This window comes from Ursus americanus, chromosome 11 (genome assembly GCF_024610735.1).
Source record: "Ursus americanus isolate L20-20 chromosome 11, mUrsAme1.1.p, whole genome shotgun sequence".
NCBI lineage: Eukaryota > Metazoa > Chordata > Mammalia > Carnivora > Ursidae > Ursus > Ursus americanus.
This window is the reverse complement of record NC_142137.1, coordinates 37,786,314-37,803,021: the sequence shown is the minus strand read 5'-3', so window position 1 is coordinate 37,803,021 and position 16,708 is coordinate 37,786,314. Positions and strand designations below refer to the sequence as shown.

Genomic DNA, 16,708 nt, shown 5'->3' with positions numbered 1-16,708 from the left:
ATTTTGGAGCTAGTAGAGGTAAGCCAGTGTGTTCTGCTCATTAAAAGACATACAGAACTTACCAAAACAAATTTATCAATTTTTTAAATTTAAGAATAAAAACTTTTAAGTTTTTGTTTACAATAATTAAATATGAGTTTAATTTGGAGGCAGTCCTAAGCCTCAGTTATTCTGTAGAAAATTGTCCTTCATCCCAGGCTGAATTATTTACCCAAAGTTTTGAATGTGGCTAGGCCAGAATCTTTAATAAGTTAAAAACATACTTTCTCTAAGCATATCTTTGGAAACATTTCGCTTACACTTTCAAAATTTTTACTGTAGAAAAACTGTTTAAAATGGGTTTGAGTCCATTTGATTTCATTTGCTTATGCTTTAAAGTATATGAGACACCAATAGGAATAGAAAAAGCCGACTTGGAGTGTGAGGAACCAAGAATAGCTGTCTCCATTGACGTAAGCAGAACCTTAGAAATAACTTTTAGAATGTCCTCATCAAATGAATAAAACCCTGTTACTTTCCTGACTGTCCCAAATGTCAGTCATTTTGAGCTGAAGTACAGAGAGTGAGAGAGTTTAGTCTCTGAGGGTACAGCAAGTACACTGTCCTCCAGCCACACCTTTCTTTTATTTTAGTGGTAATATTCATATTCTAAATTCTGCTTCCCAGGGAAACTTTCTCATCCACTCATTCCCACTGCTGAATTATTGAAAAGTTTAATTTTACATAGGATCATTGTAATAATCTGTCTACATTGACCCAAATTTCTTTGACCACATCTATAAAAGCATAAAGTACAGAAGACATCCCATCAATGTACCCCTTTTGCCCTTCCCCAGCTTTGTATCATAAAAAAACTTGGGTCACTAAGCTAATCCTGGGTTCCCAGGGAGGAATCTTGCACAGGAAAAATTTAAAAACTTACTTCTTCCTGTTCTAATTCAATGATTAAAAAAGGATTCTCGTTTTATAAAACAACCCCTGTGTAGATAAATACAGTGAAAAACAGTGCAGGCAAGGGGTAGAGTATGTATTGGCAGGTCAGGGGATGATTCCAATTAGGAAAACTCTAAGGCAGGATAACTGCAAAGGATGTCTGCAATTGGACACATTTTCTCTGTGCTCCAACCAATTTGAATAGAAGATATCACTTGCTGCTTTACAAAAAAAAAACAGCTCAGTTTTTCTCAGTATTGGTGTTATTTCAAAGAAAATACAAAATATCAAAGTTCACATATGTCACTGTTTTATACTGATGCATTTAAATTTTCTACTTGTGTTAACATTTTTTCCTATCACAGAAGAAAAAGTTGTCAAGCAGGTAAAAGCTACCACAATAGAAAAAACAGGTAAATAAGATATTTCATATTTTCCTTCTGTGTATCAGCTTTATGTTATGTGGGTACACACACGACACACACACATACACACATCTTCACTGAAGTGTGTAGAGTTTTAGTGCCATAAATTCTAAGATTGTGTATTCTTGTAAATAACTGAAAGATAGTCAATAAAATTAACAGTGGAATACTAGAGCGATGTAATTTAATTATTTGTGATTGATCTTAACTTACATATAACTCGTACGGTAATCCAAGTAATACACTGATTATCATATACTGCTAGGTGTTTAATCTTATTGTAAACCGCCCTTCCCCAAATGTAAAATCACAAGAATCTGAAACTATGAAATCTGCTGTTTATGCATTAGATAGAATAATGACCTTTCACGAGAGCTCCACAGACAGTTATGTGGCTGTATGAACATACAGAACATATAATATTAAAACAGTCCATCTCTCAGTATGTTGTGTGAGGAGAAAAAAGGAACGGACACACTCTTGCCATCCTGAAGTTCTTTCCTATAGAGATGAATGAATGTCCTATCAACTGACATCCTAGACCACTGAATCTCTTCCATTGAATTCCAAGGTAGAAATTCTACCCACCTGGGCAACTGGCAGTTAATAGAGTTAATAAAAAATATCATTTCAAAGGAAAAAGTCTATGAAGTAATTTCTTCATTTTAACTAAGATAATCATTCTAATCAAGATTTAAATATAGTTTCTCAGAGGAAAATATAATAGAATTCAGGAAAGAACTAATTATATATAAAATTATAGATTATTAACACATGAGAAAGAAAGAAACCTATTAACACATGAGAAAGAAAGAAACCTTATAAGGTCATTTACACATCACCTCACATGTTCCTTGTACTGTATTAAAGCCACTGTCAAACTCATAATTTCAGCATTCCTCTAATTTGCACCCTAAGGTGTTAATATGGCCCCCTGAGGATCTCATTTAGTTATATGGGTATTTGGGATTATCAAGAAGCTAGCCCAATGTATTTGTGTGCCAAATATGTAGATTGTTTTAAATTTTGCATACCCTTTGTGTGTCATAATTTTTCAGCAAGCAGTGTGATTGATATATTTGCTGAGAGTGAAATAATAGTGCTCAGAGAGAATGGAATAAACTTAATATAAGAAGAGAACCTAAAACTAAGAAGAAATAAATACAGAAGCTAAAGAGTTATGTTTTTCAATGGTTTGCACTCATCAATATGCCATTTACTTTTCTCCATTCCCCACAGTCAAGCCCAAACCAACAAGTAAGAGATGAAAAGAGTAAAGTCTGAAAAGCATTGCTTGGCTATTTCAGCTTTAAAAATTTGCTTGTTTTTTTCTTTAATTATTAATTTTAGTGTTGCCTTAATCTGAATTACCTGTATAGATGATAAAATAATGTTTTGCTCTAGCTTTGATTTGACATCTTTGCCTTTCACTACTAATTTATACTTAGCTATAGTTATACAGAAGAAATCTTTGTAAGTTGTATCACTATTCCTATTACTAAAAGAGTGAGTCCATGTAGACTATAAAATACCACTAAGAAGTTAGAGTGAATTGACAATCTCTCAAATTGCACATTGTGAATAAAAAAGGAAAATGAAATGATATACAATTATCAGTGTTATGAACCACATATCGCTTTTGGTTTGTTTAAGTAGCATTAATTATACTGTAGGTAGACTTTGATAGTTAGATATCCATGAGATTATAATCATATTGCCATTTGTTCCTTAAAATCATGGACTTTTCTCATGAGTATGAACTTCAAAGATCTTCCATTTTACTGCTCAAGAATGATTCAGAGATTACACTGGCAGAGAGTTTAAAGGACTCAAAAAGGCATGAACATGGGCTCATTGTCACACAGGTAGTAAATAAGTCCAAAATCGTGTCCAAATTGTGATGTTGGTCCTTGAATGCTGTGTTTTTATGAAACACAACTTCAGTGAAAGCATGTTGGTCAAATATTCCTTAGATCCTATATGAAAAATGGATTGACACAGTCCAAAGATGAATTTGGTGAGATAAGTTAGAAGACCATGTAAGTGGTTTCAGGAGATAAGGTGCAAATGTATGGAACCTAAGAGAATATATTCACATTCTAGAACCTATTGCATGTATTTTGAATACGCATTTTATATTATTATTGTTACTGTAATCCATTATATTTTTGTAGTGCTGTTATTATGCCAGTTTAATAAGTTGAATATCAGCTTTTCAACTTTATTTTGTCTTGCATGCTTATTTAATATTAACATTTATGCAGACGGAGTTCATGGAACTTTTATTCTTAAATGCTGTCAAGCCCTAATTTACAAATATCCAGTTTAGTCTTATGACAACATAGGTCCTGCATCTTCCCACCTACTTTACCGTTGGTGCATGATGTGGGGGGAGAATAGTAGTACTCTTAGAATCTCCAAATTCAGGAGTGAGGGAAGAAAAGGACAGGTAAACTTCAATAATAGCTCAGGAGGACTAACCCTGAGGATGATTAGAAAGAACTAATACTTGGCAGTGTTTGGCTCTATTTCCTACTATTCTCAACTCCATTCAAGTATCCTACCCTATAATGGCTTCATTTGAAATTCCACTTTTGACAAAAGAGAGCTCTCCTATTATTTTTATTTGAAATATTTTTCAGGGGGCTAAGAGGAATATCAGTTACACATTTGATTCCATTTGTCTTGTCCTAGACTCAGTTGAGATTCATCTGTGAGAGTTCTAACTGGACCTGGAAAGAGGGTGGTCCAGGAAAATGAAAATACAAAATATGATACTTTCTGATATAGGGCGGGACCAGGTTAAATTTTCAACAAGAAACTAGTGTCCAGCACAAATTGCTTCTGACTTAGCAGGAAAGGAACTAGAAAGAGTCAGAAGGGTAAAAAGGGGTGCTTGTAAAATGCCAAAGGCAAATGTTGTCTGCTTTAAAGTATCCCCAAGGGATGACCCTACCTTCAGCAGAGAAAAAAAATCCTCTTTTTATTCTCCTCTTTGTCATATTCTATCCTCTTCTTTTTATACCACATGGCCCCAAGAGGGCTAGAACCTTTGTACTATCTTACAGGATGCCCTGAGAATGAACCTGACCTTGCTTATAATGCATTTCTATGGCAATGTGCTTTCTGTGTTCCAACATGCAAATGACTTTGAGGGCATGCTTCTCACATAAACTGAGGATCACCTGCAAACACATAAATAAGAAATGCTTGCTACACAAACAATCCACAGATTGCCAATTAATTTTAATTTCTCTTTTTAGAAAAAGCTGAACACCAAGAAAAAGAATCTCCATCTATAAAAACAGGTGCATTTACATTCTGTCTTAATTCACTCTTTTTATTAAATTAAAAATTAAAACAAAGCATATAAGTGCTTTTCAACTTATTTCCTAGTACTGTTTAGTCTTGTGGTTTTCTAGTAAAATCTAGTTTATCTGACAAAAGGTTATGTTACTGTTGACAATAATACATTTTGCTAAGTATTATAACCAATATGTATAGGATTGCCAAACATGCTATATAATACAGCAGTACAGGTTTTTTTTGTTTCAAGTTTTTATTTAAATTCTAGTTAGTAAACATATAGTGTAATATAGGTTTCAAGAGTAGAATTCAGTGATTCATCACTTACATACAACACCCAGTGCTCATCACAAGAGCCTTCCTTAATACTCATCACCCATTTAGCCCATACCCTCACCCACCTCCCTGCCAGCAACCCTTAGTTTGTTCTCTATAGTTAAGAGCCTCTTATGATTATAATACAGCAGTATTAACAAAATAGTATTGCTTTCATGACTAATAAGCCCCTTTCACTGTTGTCAATGTTAATGTCATTTGTCAATGATTAAGTTGATTCACTGTAGTATTGTAAAATATCTTGCCATATTACACAAATTACATTTTACTGAAAACTATGAATTTCAACTAAATATCTCTTCTTAAATATAAAATATAAAAATGTTAGCTTAATTCTTTTAAAAATACAATTTGATTTTTAAAAAATATACTTGACATAGTTCAAACACTAAATCATACACTATAGGAGGCTGTGAAAATATTCCTCCTTCCCTTCTCTTTTTCCCTATTCTACCAGTTCCCATTCCCAAAATATCCAATACGTAATTACTGTTATTTCTTATTGTCTCATTCTAGCAATATATATACATAGCATATATACATATATACACATGTACACATACATATATACAAATAAATATAAATATATCCCCACTTTTATTTATTTACACAAATCATGATGTACTATAAATTACCCTTTCCCTGGACTTTTCTATTTAAGAATGTATTTTGAAAATTGTTTAATCTCAGCACATGAAGAATTTCCACATTAATAGTATTATATTGTATAGTTGTACAGATTACTTTAATCTCTGACTGTCATGCTTAAGTTGTCTAATAAGCTTTCTGTAATGATATTCAAAGCTAAATATTTCTACCAATCTAGTTTTGTGAATTTATCTTTGGAGTAAAATTTCTTAAAGTAAAATTTTTTAGTGAAATGTTATATCCAATGTAATTTGTATAAATATTTCTAGTTGTTCTCTGATATAAGTTGTATTAATTTATATTGCCACTGTTAATGATTTTGAATTAGTTGACCCAGTTTTGAATGATTTGAATTCTTCATAAACTTGACCACATATTGTCATTTTTTATGAATAAATGGGTCTTTAGGTGTATGACTACGTAATTAATGTTTTTGTTAGTAATTTCGGAAGACAAAGAATATCAGAGAAAGAGATCATGTACTTAGATAGTATAGTTTTGTGCTTTTCACCTACCACTCATTTATTCTTCCTGAGATTTTATTTTATTTAATTTTTTAAAATTTTTTAAAAGATTTTTGTTTATTTATTTGAGAGAAAGCACAAGCAGGGGGAGTGGCGGACAGAGGGAGAGGGAGAAGCAGACTGCCCGCTGAGCAGGGAATGAGATGTGGGGCTCTATCCCAGGACCCTGGGATCATGACCTGAGCCAAAGGCAGATGCTTAACTGACTGAGCCACCCAGGCACCCCAAATATTTTTTTAAAGATATATTTTATTTGAGAGAGAGAGCACACAAGCACGGGGAGGGGCAGAGGGGGAGGGAGAAAGCAGATTCCCCGCTGAGTGCAGCGCCAGATCTCAGGACCCTGTGATCATGACCTGAACCTCAAACCAAGAGTCAGATGCCTAACCTACTGGGCCACCCAGGCGCCCTCATTCTTCCTGAGAGTTTATAAAATCAACTTCTTCATTTAAAATACTGAGTTGGGAGACCAAATAGTTAATATTAACATGTATTCAGAAAGGATGATGGCAGAATATGCATTTCATGCTGTTCAGAAGCAGTAAGGCTTTCAAATTATTGTGAGCATTCATATTACATTAAATCAAAGATAAGGTTTCATAGGGATAAAGAGACCAAAAAGATTCTATATTCGAAAGCTTTATCATTTCTTCTATAGGGAATTCATTAGGAATATAACTTTAAAATTATTCAAAATGCATTTTCTATTGCTCATTTTAATATGCTTAGCCTATTCCTATTTTAACTAAAATAGAAACAGGAATATAAAGGACTGATATTTTACCTATAGGTAGAAATGATCTCTGGTTTTCTTTTCTTCTTTACTTTTTAGACAAGCCTAAACCAACTTCAAGTAAGTGTACCACTTTAAAATTTTAAGAATTTGCTCTTTAATTACTTTAATTTTATAATCTCTTTGCATTGTATCTGCAGGCAAAAAAAGACAGTATGTTTATTCATGCAATAGCCAGTATGCCATCACCTGTGTAAAGGATTCTGATTGACAAGGAATATTGAGTATTGTATTCATTAATCCTTGAACATGTCTTTATGAGCACCTATTAGAGATATTACACTGTACCAGGATATGTGAGGGAATGCCAAAAATGTTTCCTGTTTTCACGCCTGTGTAATTAATACATTTACCAAGATAACTAATGCCCTTGTGGAAAAAAGTGGTTTCATCTCTCTTTTATGTACTTCCCATTTGTTTGTTAGGATGTATTGAGTAAACACAGTATGGAGACTCCTCTAATAGTCACTGCTGGGTTAAGAAAAATTTAGAAAACATAATACCTGCCTCCAATTATTGAATCTTAGCACATTAGACTTTTATTATCTTACTTTTTCTAAGCCTGAAGGTAAGGTGTTTTTAGCATATCAGAATCTCTGTTTTATTTTGACATTCCAAGCAGCAATACAAATGCAACAATTTTTGAAAATTTATGAAGTTTTATGTAATTTCATAAAAACAGAATTATTATTTAATACTGTTAAATTATGGCCCAGATTTAACCTGGGATAAAAGTATGTGCATTTCAATCAAAAGTGTATCTAGAAGTTGTATCTAAAGTTTTTAAATGCCAAGGAATAACCTGGTTCCTTAACAGTATCATGACAGATTCTTTACAAATGCAGCTACAATTTTCTTCAAATTGAATCTGATGTTAAAATATTAAATGTTGCCTTTGGGTTGGAGAATATCTCTAACACATTTAGTTTTTATTATTGCTACGGATATGAAGAGTATTGCAAAAATTAAGTGTTGAAAGTCAAAACTACAATGCTGATATGAAGTATCACCATAATCACTTGTAAATACTGTTTTGTTTATGAAATGTTATTCATTTTTCATCTTCATTATTATGAAATATTTTAATCAATTTTTCTGAATTTTGAATATAGCTTCCAGAGAAGTTATAGAAGACTAATAATTAAATGGATCAGGTTTATAAAAATGTTCTCACTTGAACTGAACAGTGAGGAAAAATATATTTTTAAAAACCTGCCATGTTATATTTTAAAATGTTATTGGTGTATGCATTAACTAAAAGAACAAAAAGAGAGGGTGGTTTTGTAATACCATAGACTAAAGATAAGTAGCATTTTATATCTTGCCTCACTACTCTGACAGTAGTCACTTGTGAGTTGAATTTATTTCTGTGATATTTTTCAACCTCATCCCACAACCCAACCCACTGCATTTAGTATAACATCTTATACATGAAGTTGTTTAATAAATATTCAGTGAATGAGTGCATGCATGCATATATGAAGATCAAGTTAAAAGTTTGTGAAGCAGAGATTTATAATTTGCAATTTGTAATTAAGAAAGCCAACCGAAGGACTTCAACTTGATTAATTCTACTGTACATGCATAGAATATTTTAGATTGGTTTGTAGAGTGGTTCTAATTTCAAAATAGATTTCTAGTTACAGTTTTCAGAGATATTGGTTATTAGTGTGTCTCTTTGCCATTTTGAGCATATGTGTTTATTGCCATTACTAGTGGAATTTAATAGGAAATACCTGGAGATGAAGCTCAATTGTCTGTTACTGAAATGCAAAACTATCCTTTCCTTTTCTTTTTCTACTATATTCTTCTTTTTTTTTTTCCTAAAGAGGAAACATCAGAAGTCACAGAATCAGGTAAATATTTACTTTCCCAAAGGAGGTAACACTGTGGAAACAGATCTGTATGTAAATTTGAGTCTCTATCTAGCTGTGTAACATTTGGGAAAATCCCTTAACCAGCTCAGATTGCTGGTTTCCTCATCTGTAGGACAGACAAAATGGCTTCCCAAAAGGCTCGTTATGAGTATTAAATAAGATAGTATACGTTCACGTTTCCACTACATACGTGGTTGTCACTCATTACGTATTGGTTTTCTTCTCACTCTTGTCTGATAACTACAGTTGAAGAAATCATCAATCAACTGAAACTGTTTTGAAAAGCATGTGCTCGCATTTCACTTGGAGACATTTTACGACCGCCATTGTTTTGATTCCAGTTTGCTTATTGAGCATCCATAGCACCAGTTCAATTCTCATATCCTAAAGATAACAATGGAAAATTTGGGTGTTTGTCCTGTTGTTACTAGTTTACACTTAATATAAATGCATGGCCTGCTCTAGCTTTCCTTCAAAGTGCATAAAAACAAAGACAAAAAGTAAAGGCGAGGGGGCTCTGACATCCACGTGATTGAGTATAAGCCAAATAACCAAGCATAACAAAAATACGTGTGTTTTCACACACAGGAGCTTTCTTCACATCTTGAAATGCAGAGCCCTGACCCCCTCCACTTATGGGATTAAGTCCCATCTCCAACCGTTTACTTCAAGATTGAGGAAGAAAGTCATGTTTTTAAACTGATGATTTCTTGTTGTTATAGTTCCTCCCCTAGGGAAGAAGAAAATTGAAAAATCTGAAAAAGAAAGTAAAGGTAAGGATGACACTTATGACATGTACACCAAATTAACAGTAAAAATGCAGAAATAAAAAATACATATTATACAAATTACATCATTTAAAAACAACTCTGGAAAATGTGGATAGAGATTTTAAAGCGCGTATCAGAATTGCAGTTCGCTGTAGGATTGTCCTTGCAAGAGTGTAGCTATCCCTTGTTAGATATCTAGAGAAAATAGAAATGTAGATTCTGCTTTTTCTAAATTAACAACATAGAATTCTTTTCATATAATGCCTAAATTGTGAATATTGACTACACAAAATTTATTTCCAAACCTTAGGAAAACCTATGAATTAATGGTACGTGACTCAAAATTACCTTTTTTTCCTCTACAGAAAAAACAGAAATGAAACATCTTAAAGAAGAAAAAGGTAATTTTTTAAAAGATGGAAAAGCATAATGCAAAGTCCTGAAGCCAAACTAGTTGAGTCGAGGCTTATTTATATCACTTAAAAAAAAACAAAACACTTTAATTTGTGGACATGATGAGCACTAGTGTGATTAAAAGAAGAAATGTGGAAAATAACCAGTGGATATGTGGTAATGGCCATGTCAAAGGAAGAGCGGATGGCAGGCCAGTCCCCGCCAGTGTGCATCTGTGTGTGGTTGGAGAACAACAGGTTCAGAAGCTGCATCACAAAGTGGCTTGTTTTCTTAACACTGGGTGTATTTATTTGGTAAACTACAAAATATAATATGATAATCACTGATTTTCAATGTCGTTCTCTGAAAAACTTAAAAAGGCCTTACTTATCAAAGAAATATTCTATTGCATCAAGAGGAAGGCATTCTTAGACATATCAAAAAGATTATTAATAATAAGACAGGTTGGTTTTGTTTGTTTGTTTGTGTTGGTCTTCTTGGTTTACCCCTGAACTCAGTTACTTGGAATGACCCATCATACATGGATTCTCCTTAATTTAAATATTGTAATCACTGCAATCATGTTAATCTCTGTTTATGCAAACAAAACAATCTCTACCGGTGACGTTTATGTTTGTTAAGTGTCAGAAGAGGAGAACATTTGTTTAAATCACCCTGAGAAAATATTTACAATATTTAAATTATTCCCATATTCCCAAAGCTTAGTTGAAGTGAGCCAAAATTTTTATGAAAATTCCCTTTAAAAATTCATAGCTTAATTTACATTCTCCTTATCAACAGGCTCAACAAGAAAAGAAAGTCTTCAATCACACAATGTGACAAAAGGTAATCTTGAATCAACTTTGTAACTATTCAAATGCTAAGATGGCATGGAGGTGCCTAAATTATGTTTGCACTTAATATTAACACTAAATTTTTTAAAGCAAGGAAGTCTGGTGTTTATACACTTCTGCTAATAGCAGAGGAAGTGGACAGGTAGGAAATCTAGCAGGAGATTAACATTTCAATGGAAAACTAGCAAATGTGAAGAAATCAGAATATTAACAACATAAACAATCAATAAATTATTCCAGTACATACCAGAAGATAAATTTCTCTATTACAAAGGACTTTCATAATATCCATAATAAGGTAAAAAAAAATGATACAGTTGTAAAAACAGATAGAGCTGAGAATTATTTTATGTATTACATAAATATATAGCTAGTATCACAAATATAGTTTTTATTATCTAAAGTTGACCCTTTAAACTAATTCCACCTAGGCAAAAAGTTGTGGGTAGAGGGAAAATGCCAGCATGTGCATGGCAGGAAGATGTCCTTTACCTAAAATGAGAATGACCTATTTTGGTGATATTGAGTATCAAAAAACTATAAATGGATGTTATAACTGAATTATGTAGTCTGGGTGACATAATTTTAAACAAATCTAATTAATTCAAAACGTAATGAGATTTAAATGTTTTAATTTTAGATGCTAAATAAACGTGCCATAATTGAACAACTGTTTTCATTCATAGTAAATGTATAGAACTCCGGTGTGTGGGGAGGGGGAATGAGTCTTGTTTTTTCACTGGTTCCTTCTTTCTGCTTACTGTATTATGGATACCTGAAATGGCAGGACATACCTAAACATATACTTTAGACACATAGTTGTAGTAATTTAGACATATAATTATCAGTAATATTAGAAGGTAAAATTTAGAATGAGAACAAACCAAATTTGTAGAAGCATATAGGGGCATAAATTTTATATTTCTATTTTTTTAACTTTTAAAATATTGCTTAGCATCTTTTAAGATAATCAGCCAGAAGAATGAGAAGATACCAGTTACTTAAATAGCTCATTGATATATCTTTCCCTATAATTAGTTCATTTAATCCTCAGCACAGGCCCAATTATCATGGCAATTTAAAGATGAGGTAAGTGTGATGAAGGAAGTCTAACATCTCAGAATGTTTACACGGTAGAGAAAGGATTTGGCTCCAGTATGACGCCAAAAACTTAACAACTGAACTCATTCAATCACAATTCACTACCCCATCACACCGTGGAACACATAGAAGAAGCCTTCTACTAATCAGAGCAGCCCAAAGGTAAAATGGAAATGGAAATGGAACTTGGTCTCCAAGGGAGTGGTCTGTTCAAACTATAACTAGACGGCTGTACAAGGGATTTAGATATTGGTTGGACAGTACCTCTTACCAATCTGGAGTCCATCATTTCCAAGGTCTTCATATTATGAATACACAGGACAAATTATTATATATGAAAGCACAAGAGTAACCCTTAGCCAGCTGAGAATACAGGCACATTCTTATTCATTCCTTCATTCAACAGATGGTTCATTGTATTTCAATAAATGTTTATTATATTCTTTTTTAAGTTCCTGTCTTTTAGCCAGTGATAGTATTTTTAAGGGAAATATAACATGTTATTTTGTAATTTTCTACATGAGGCATGTGACTGTACTATCACCAAAACCATAAATATCTCAAATGAAAAAAATTTTTATTGTCAGTAACGAATTTTTGTAAATTTGTAATTCTTGTGTTTATATTAGAAACTATACAAGTCTTAAAGTAAATCGTGTAATGCAGATTCATTTAAAAATTTATATTTTCAAGCCTTGCCCTTTAAATTAGACTAATGTTGAGACGGTAGCTACACTTGCGGTGAACATTGCATAATGTATAAACTTGTCAAATCACCAATTATTCACTTGAAACTTATGTAACATTACGTGCCAATTATACTCAAAAAAAAAGAAAAAAGACTAATGTTAGTAGAAAGATGTTACCAATCTTTTCTATTTTTCAAGAAGTTAGAATATCTGTTATCTTATTTGGGATAATCATGTCACTACATTTTTGTCCTACATACATATACTTTAATGTAAAAAAAATACTACTTTGAAGAATTATGGTTTCTCATCAAAACCAATAGACAAATTTTTATGAAAAAATTAAACTGATTTTGCATGTTGCTTTTTAAGATTTAGTTACTTGTCCTTATTACCTTTGAAAGGAAAATAATTCTCAATAATACATTTTATGGAATTTGGAAACTTTAAACAAATATTTAGATTAATTATGTCATGCAAAGTAATTTTACTCAAGTTAGCTATAATTAGAGTTGAACCAAGACACTTAATTTAACAAAGATCCTGCTGATTTTAGTAAGAGTGTTTAAAAAGCATAAATATGTTGTGACATCTACAATGATTAATAGCTTTTCTGATTTTTCACATAAAAGCGATTAATATATTCAAAGATCCATGTTCTCAGGCGATAGTTATATTCTTTCATTAACTCTTAAATAATAAGAAAGTCAAAAGATGTTAGATACTTTCATGTGGTCCATCAACGTATAATGTCTTTGCATTTTATCTGAGTTAAACAAAACTTGTTTTCTCTTCTTTTCTTTTTTAGCAGAAAAGCCTGGAAGAGTATCAAGTAAGTACTGCTTATATTGATGATAAATTCTCTTTGGCACGAGGCATAAATTTCCAGCTGAAATTCATAAAATATTTATATTTTTAATGTGTTCAGAGATTGAGTCATTTCATACTAAACCTTCCGACAGGAATTTAACTTTTAAACTTAGTTATGTTGAAACTTAAAAAATTATGTTATTTGAAATGATGACTTGTAACAGAAATACTTTATCATGTGCTCAAGCCTGAAGATTAAAGTGACTTGCATTCAAATACATGAATTTTTTCAGCGATTGAAGTAGAATGAAATAACCTAATCCTGTTTCTGCCTTAAACCTTCAATCACTAAAAATTTGCCCTGGAGCGTATGTAGCTGAGCAACAATGTTTTATTTGCTGATGTTTTCCAATGTTCGTTAACTTAAATATAATTGTATATCCGAGAAGAATGACATAGTTAGGAATGGATCTAACCTCGTGTGTTGTAAACAGACAAAACTCTCAGAAAACACCCTCTAAAATATCAATATCTAGGTGCAGCTAAGCATTCTAAATATACAGGATAACTTTAACTTTCCTATAAGCTCCTAAAATTCTGGGAAATAGAAATCTTCCCTCCCATGTTTCCTGATTTAAAAAAACATCATTTTAAATCAGTTCTATCCAGTGTAAAATCAGGTGAACAACACATGTGATTTTAAATTTTCTAATAGATACATTAAGAGGGTTAAAAAATGTTAAAATAATTTTAATGTTTATTTAACTCTATATAACTATTATTTCACTATGTATCAATACAGAAATATATTGATAATTTACACTATTTTTTTTTGAAATTGTGCGTGTTTTACACTTACAGCACATTTCATTTGGTACTAGTCACATTTCAGTACCCCAAAACCCCATGCTGTGAGTGACTGCTGCATTGGACAGAGCAGATCTCAGTATTTATTGAGTGCTTCCACTGTGCCCACCACTATTGAGGATGGTACAAGACAATCATTAAAAGTGGTACTTGCCACATATCTCATTCAAAGCTCTTTGACTACAAATCATAGAACCCCACATGAACTTGCTTCAGGAATTTAAAAAAGGAGAGTAATTACAAGGGCACAGAATTGTCTCACTGATGCAAGGGCAAAGCTCCCACTTGATCCTCAGGAAAGCCGTCTGGAACAATCCTGCTCCACACTCTTTCCCTACAGCCAAAGGTAGTCAGGGCATGCTCCATGAAGCAGGTGATTCCAGAATTTGTACTTTGAAGAATGGTTAGCTTTAAATAACTGAAAGTTTCCAGCTTCTAATCATGGCATGGTCTTTTTGGTGACCAGCTTCCATCCAGGAGCCCACCAAGCATTTCCTCATTGGAACAAAAACCCTTCCATCACCCAGGAGATTTAGAAACTCTATGCCAGGAACCAAGGGCAGACGCCAATATATATTTTTTATATTATTTCAAAGTCAGCAACCAAAAAAGCATGATATGGAGAGGCCATCAAAAGACGAGTTGGCTGGAGTTAAGGGCTAGTGTCAGAAGGCAGTAGAGGTAAGAACATGTAGGGTGAAACAGCTCTATGAGGTAGAGACCCTGCAGGCTAGAGGACTTTAGACTTACTGCCACAGAAAACTGTAGTTTACTTTATAGAAGGGAGTAAAAGGAATTTTGGGAAGAAATAAGGGTAAATAAGAAGTAAATAAGAAATAAGAGTAGTAACTGAAAAGAGAAAAGTGTGACCAAAAAAAAAATGTCTACTCTTTCTTATGGATTATAGGAGATAAATGTCCAAGGACATCATGAGATGATGCATTTTATTTTTTTAATTTTTTTAAATTTTTTTTGAGATGATATGCTTTAATAAATTGGTTGCTGCCCACAGGAAGATTATATTCTCTATAGCCTTATCATGCCTTTTTGGAGGCAATCATCAAAACCTTCTCCAGATATTTATCAAATAAAACATACTAAAGATAATTTAAGCTGAAGATCCATTGTTCTTTTTTTGAACCCTTTTCAACATTATGTACATGTGTGTTTATTTTTGGTCAGACTTTTTGTTTATCTTTCAGTCATTTATTTGTCTTTCATAAAGGAATTCAAAAATAGCTTTTGCTTTGAGCCACTGCTCCCTTCAACCCACATTCTCTAACTCCACTCCAGTGCCCGCATCTCCTGTCTTCTGGATGGGACCAAGTCCTCTACCTCTGATAGACTGGTTTTTCTGCTTTGGTACTAGATGCGCAGAGACTGTCCTTCATTCCCAGATTTTTTTGGCTGGGAAGGAAGAGCAGGTTAATATGTGGAAAAGGATCAGTATAAAACAGAACGAAGGTATCACTTCCTGAATTCTGGTTCATTCTGATTGAGGTGCTTGAAACCATCCAGGTGGACTGGATTCTCAACTGTCTGGGGTTTTATTGTAGGGATAAAGAAGATACTGATAAGAATCAGCAATACATGAACATCTTTCTATTGCATCAGTGAAAGTAACATTGCGAAGTCAAATTTTCCATAATTCACAGACGATTATAGTTTAATTGATGGATGTAGCTTTCTGATTCTAAATGTCCATTTGAGGGGCGCCTGGGTGGCACAGCGGTTAAGCGTCTGCCTTCAGCTCAGGGCGTGATCCCGGCGTTATGGGATCGAGCCCCACATCAGGCTCCTCTGCTATGAGCCTGCTTCTTCCTCTCCCACTCCGCTGCTTGTGTTCCCTCTCTCGCTGGCTGTCTCTATCTCTGTCAAATAAATAAATAAAATCTTTAAAAAAAAAAAATAAATAAAATAAATGTCCATTTGATTTTTATTCTGTATTTTTTATAGGTGTGGTAAATATTTAATGAATAACTTGCTTTCTATGGAATTCAGAGGAAGACATAAAGGGATGTTAGATTGTATTATATTTAAGATCTATTACCTTAAAAATTAAAAGCAAAATGAACACATTTTTGAATTTTAAATGGCACGACCATTTGATATTAATATTTTAAGTCTTCTGAAAACTTTTTTCTGAAAAAAGAAATAACTGTACATCCAAAAACATTACTCCCCAGGAAGTTGCCCAAAGGCAAAACATGAAATAAAACAGAAGAATGAAAACATACATTATTAAAAGGCAAATGGTGCCAAGGGAAGACTAGCACCTAGAGTAATTCAAGGCTCTTGACATAGCTGAGACATTGACAGTGTGTTTAGAACAATGGGTGTGGGGTATCAAGGAAAAAAAAATTATAGAAACCTATAGTTCTT

At 33.0% G+C, this 16,708-nt stretch overlaps 1 protein-coding gene across 12 annotated transcripts in view; it reads left to right on the top strand.

Moving 5' to 3' along the window:
• Window positions 1–16,708, top strand: part of TRDN (triadin) — a 355,819-nt gene that overhangs the window by 315,045 nt on the left and 24,066 nt on the right. For 10 of the 12 annotated variants that reach the window (XM_087865452.1, XM_087865445.1, XM_087865451.1 and 7 more), the window contains 9 exons: window positions 1,299–1,346; window positions 2,598–2,615; window positions 4,622–4,666; window positions 7,005–7,025; window positions 8,795–8,821; window positions 9,565–9,615; window positions 9,978–10,013; window positions 10,807–10,851; window positions 13,458–13,481. In XM_087865452.1, coding sequence (XP_087721578.1) covers window positions 1,299–1,346; window positions 2,598–2,615; window positions 4,622–4,666; window positions 7,005–7,025; window positions 8,795–8,821; window positions 9,565–9,615; window positions 9,978–10,013; window positions 10,807–10,851; window positions 13,458–13,481 — 315 coding nt within the window. The remainder of the gene's footprint in view (window positions 1–1,298; window positions 1,347–2,597; window positions 2,616–4,621; window positions 4,667–7,004; window positions 7,026–8,794; window positions 8,822–9,564; window positions 9,616–9,977; window positions 10,014–10,806; window positions 10,852–13,457; window positions 13,482–16,708) is intronic. The other 2 variants (XM_087865446.1, XM_087865444.1) reach the window with 1 other exon arrangement.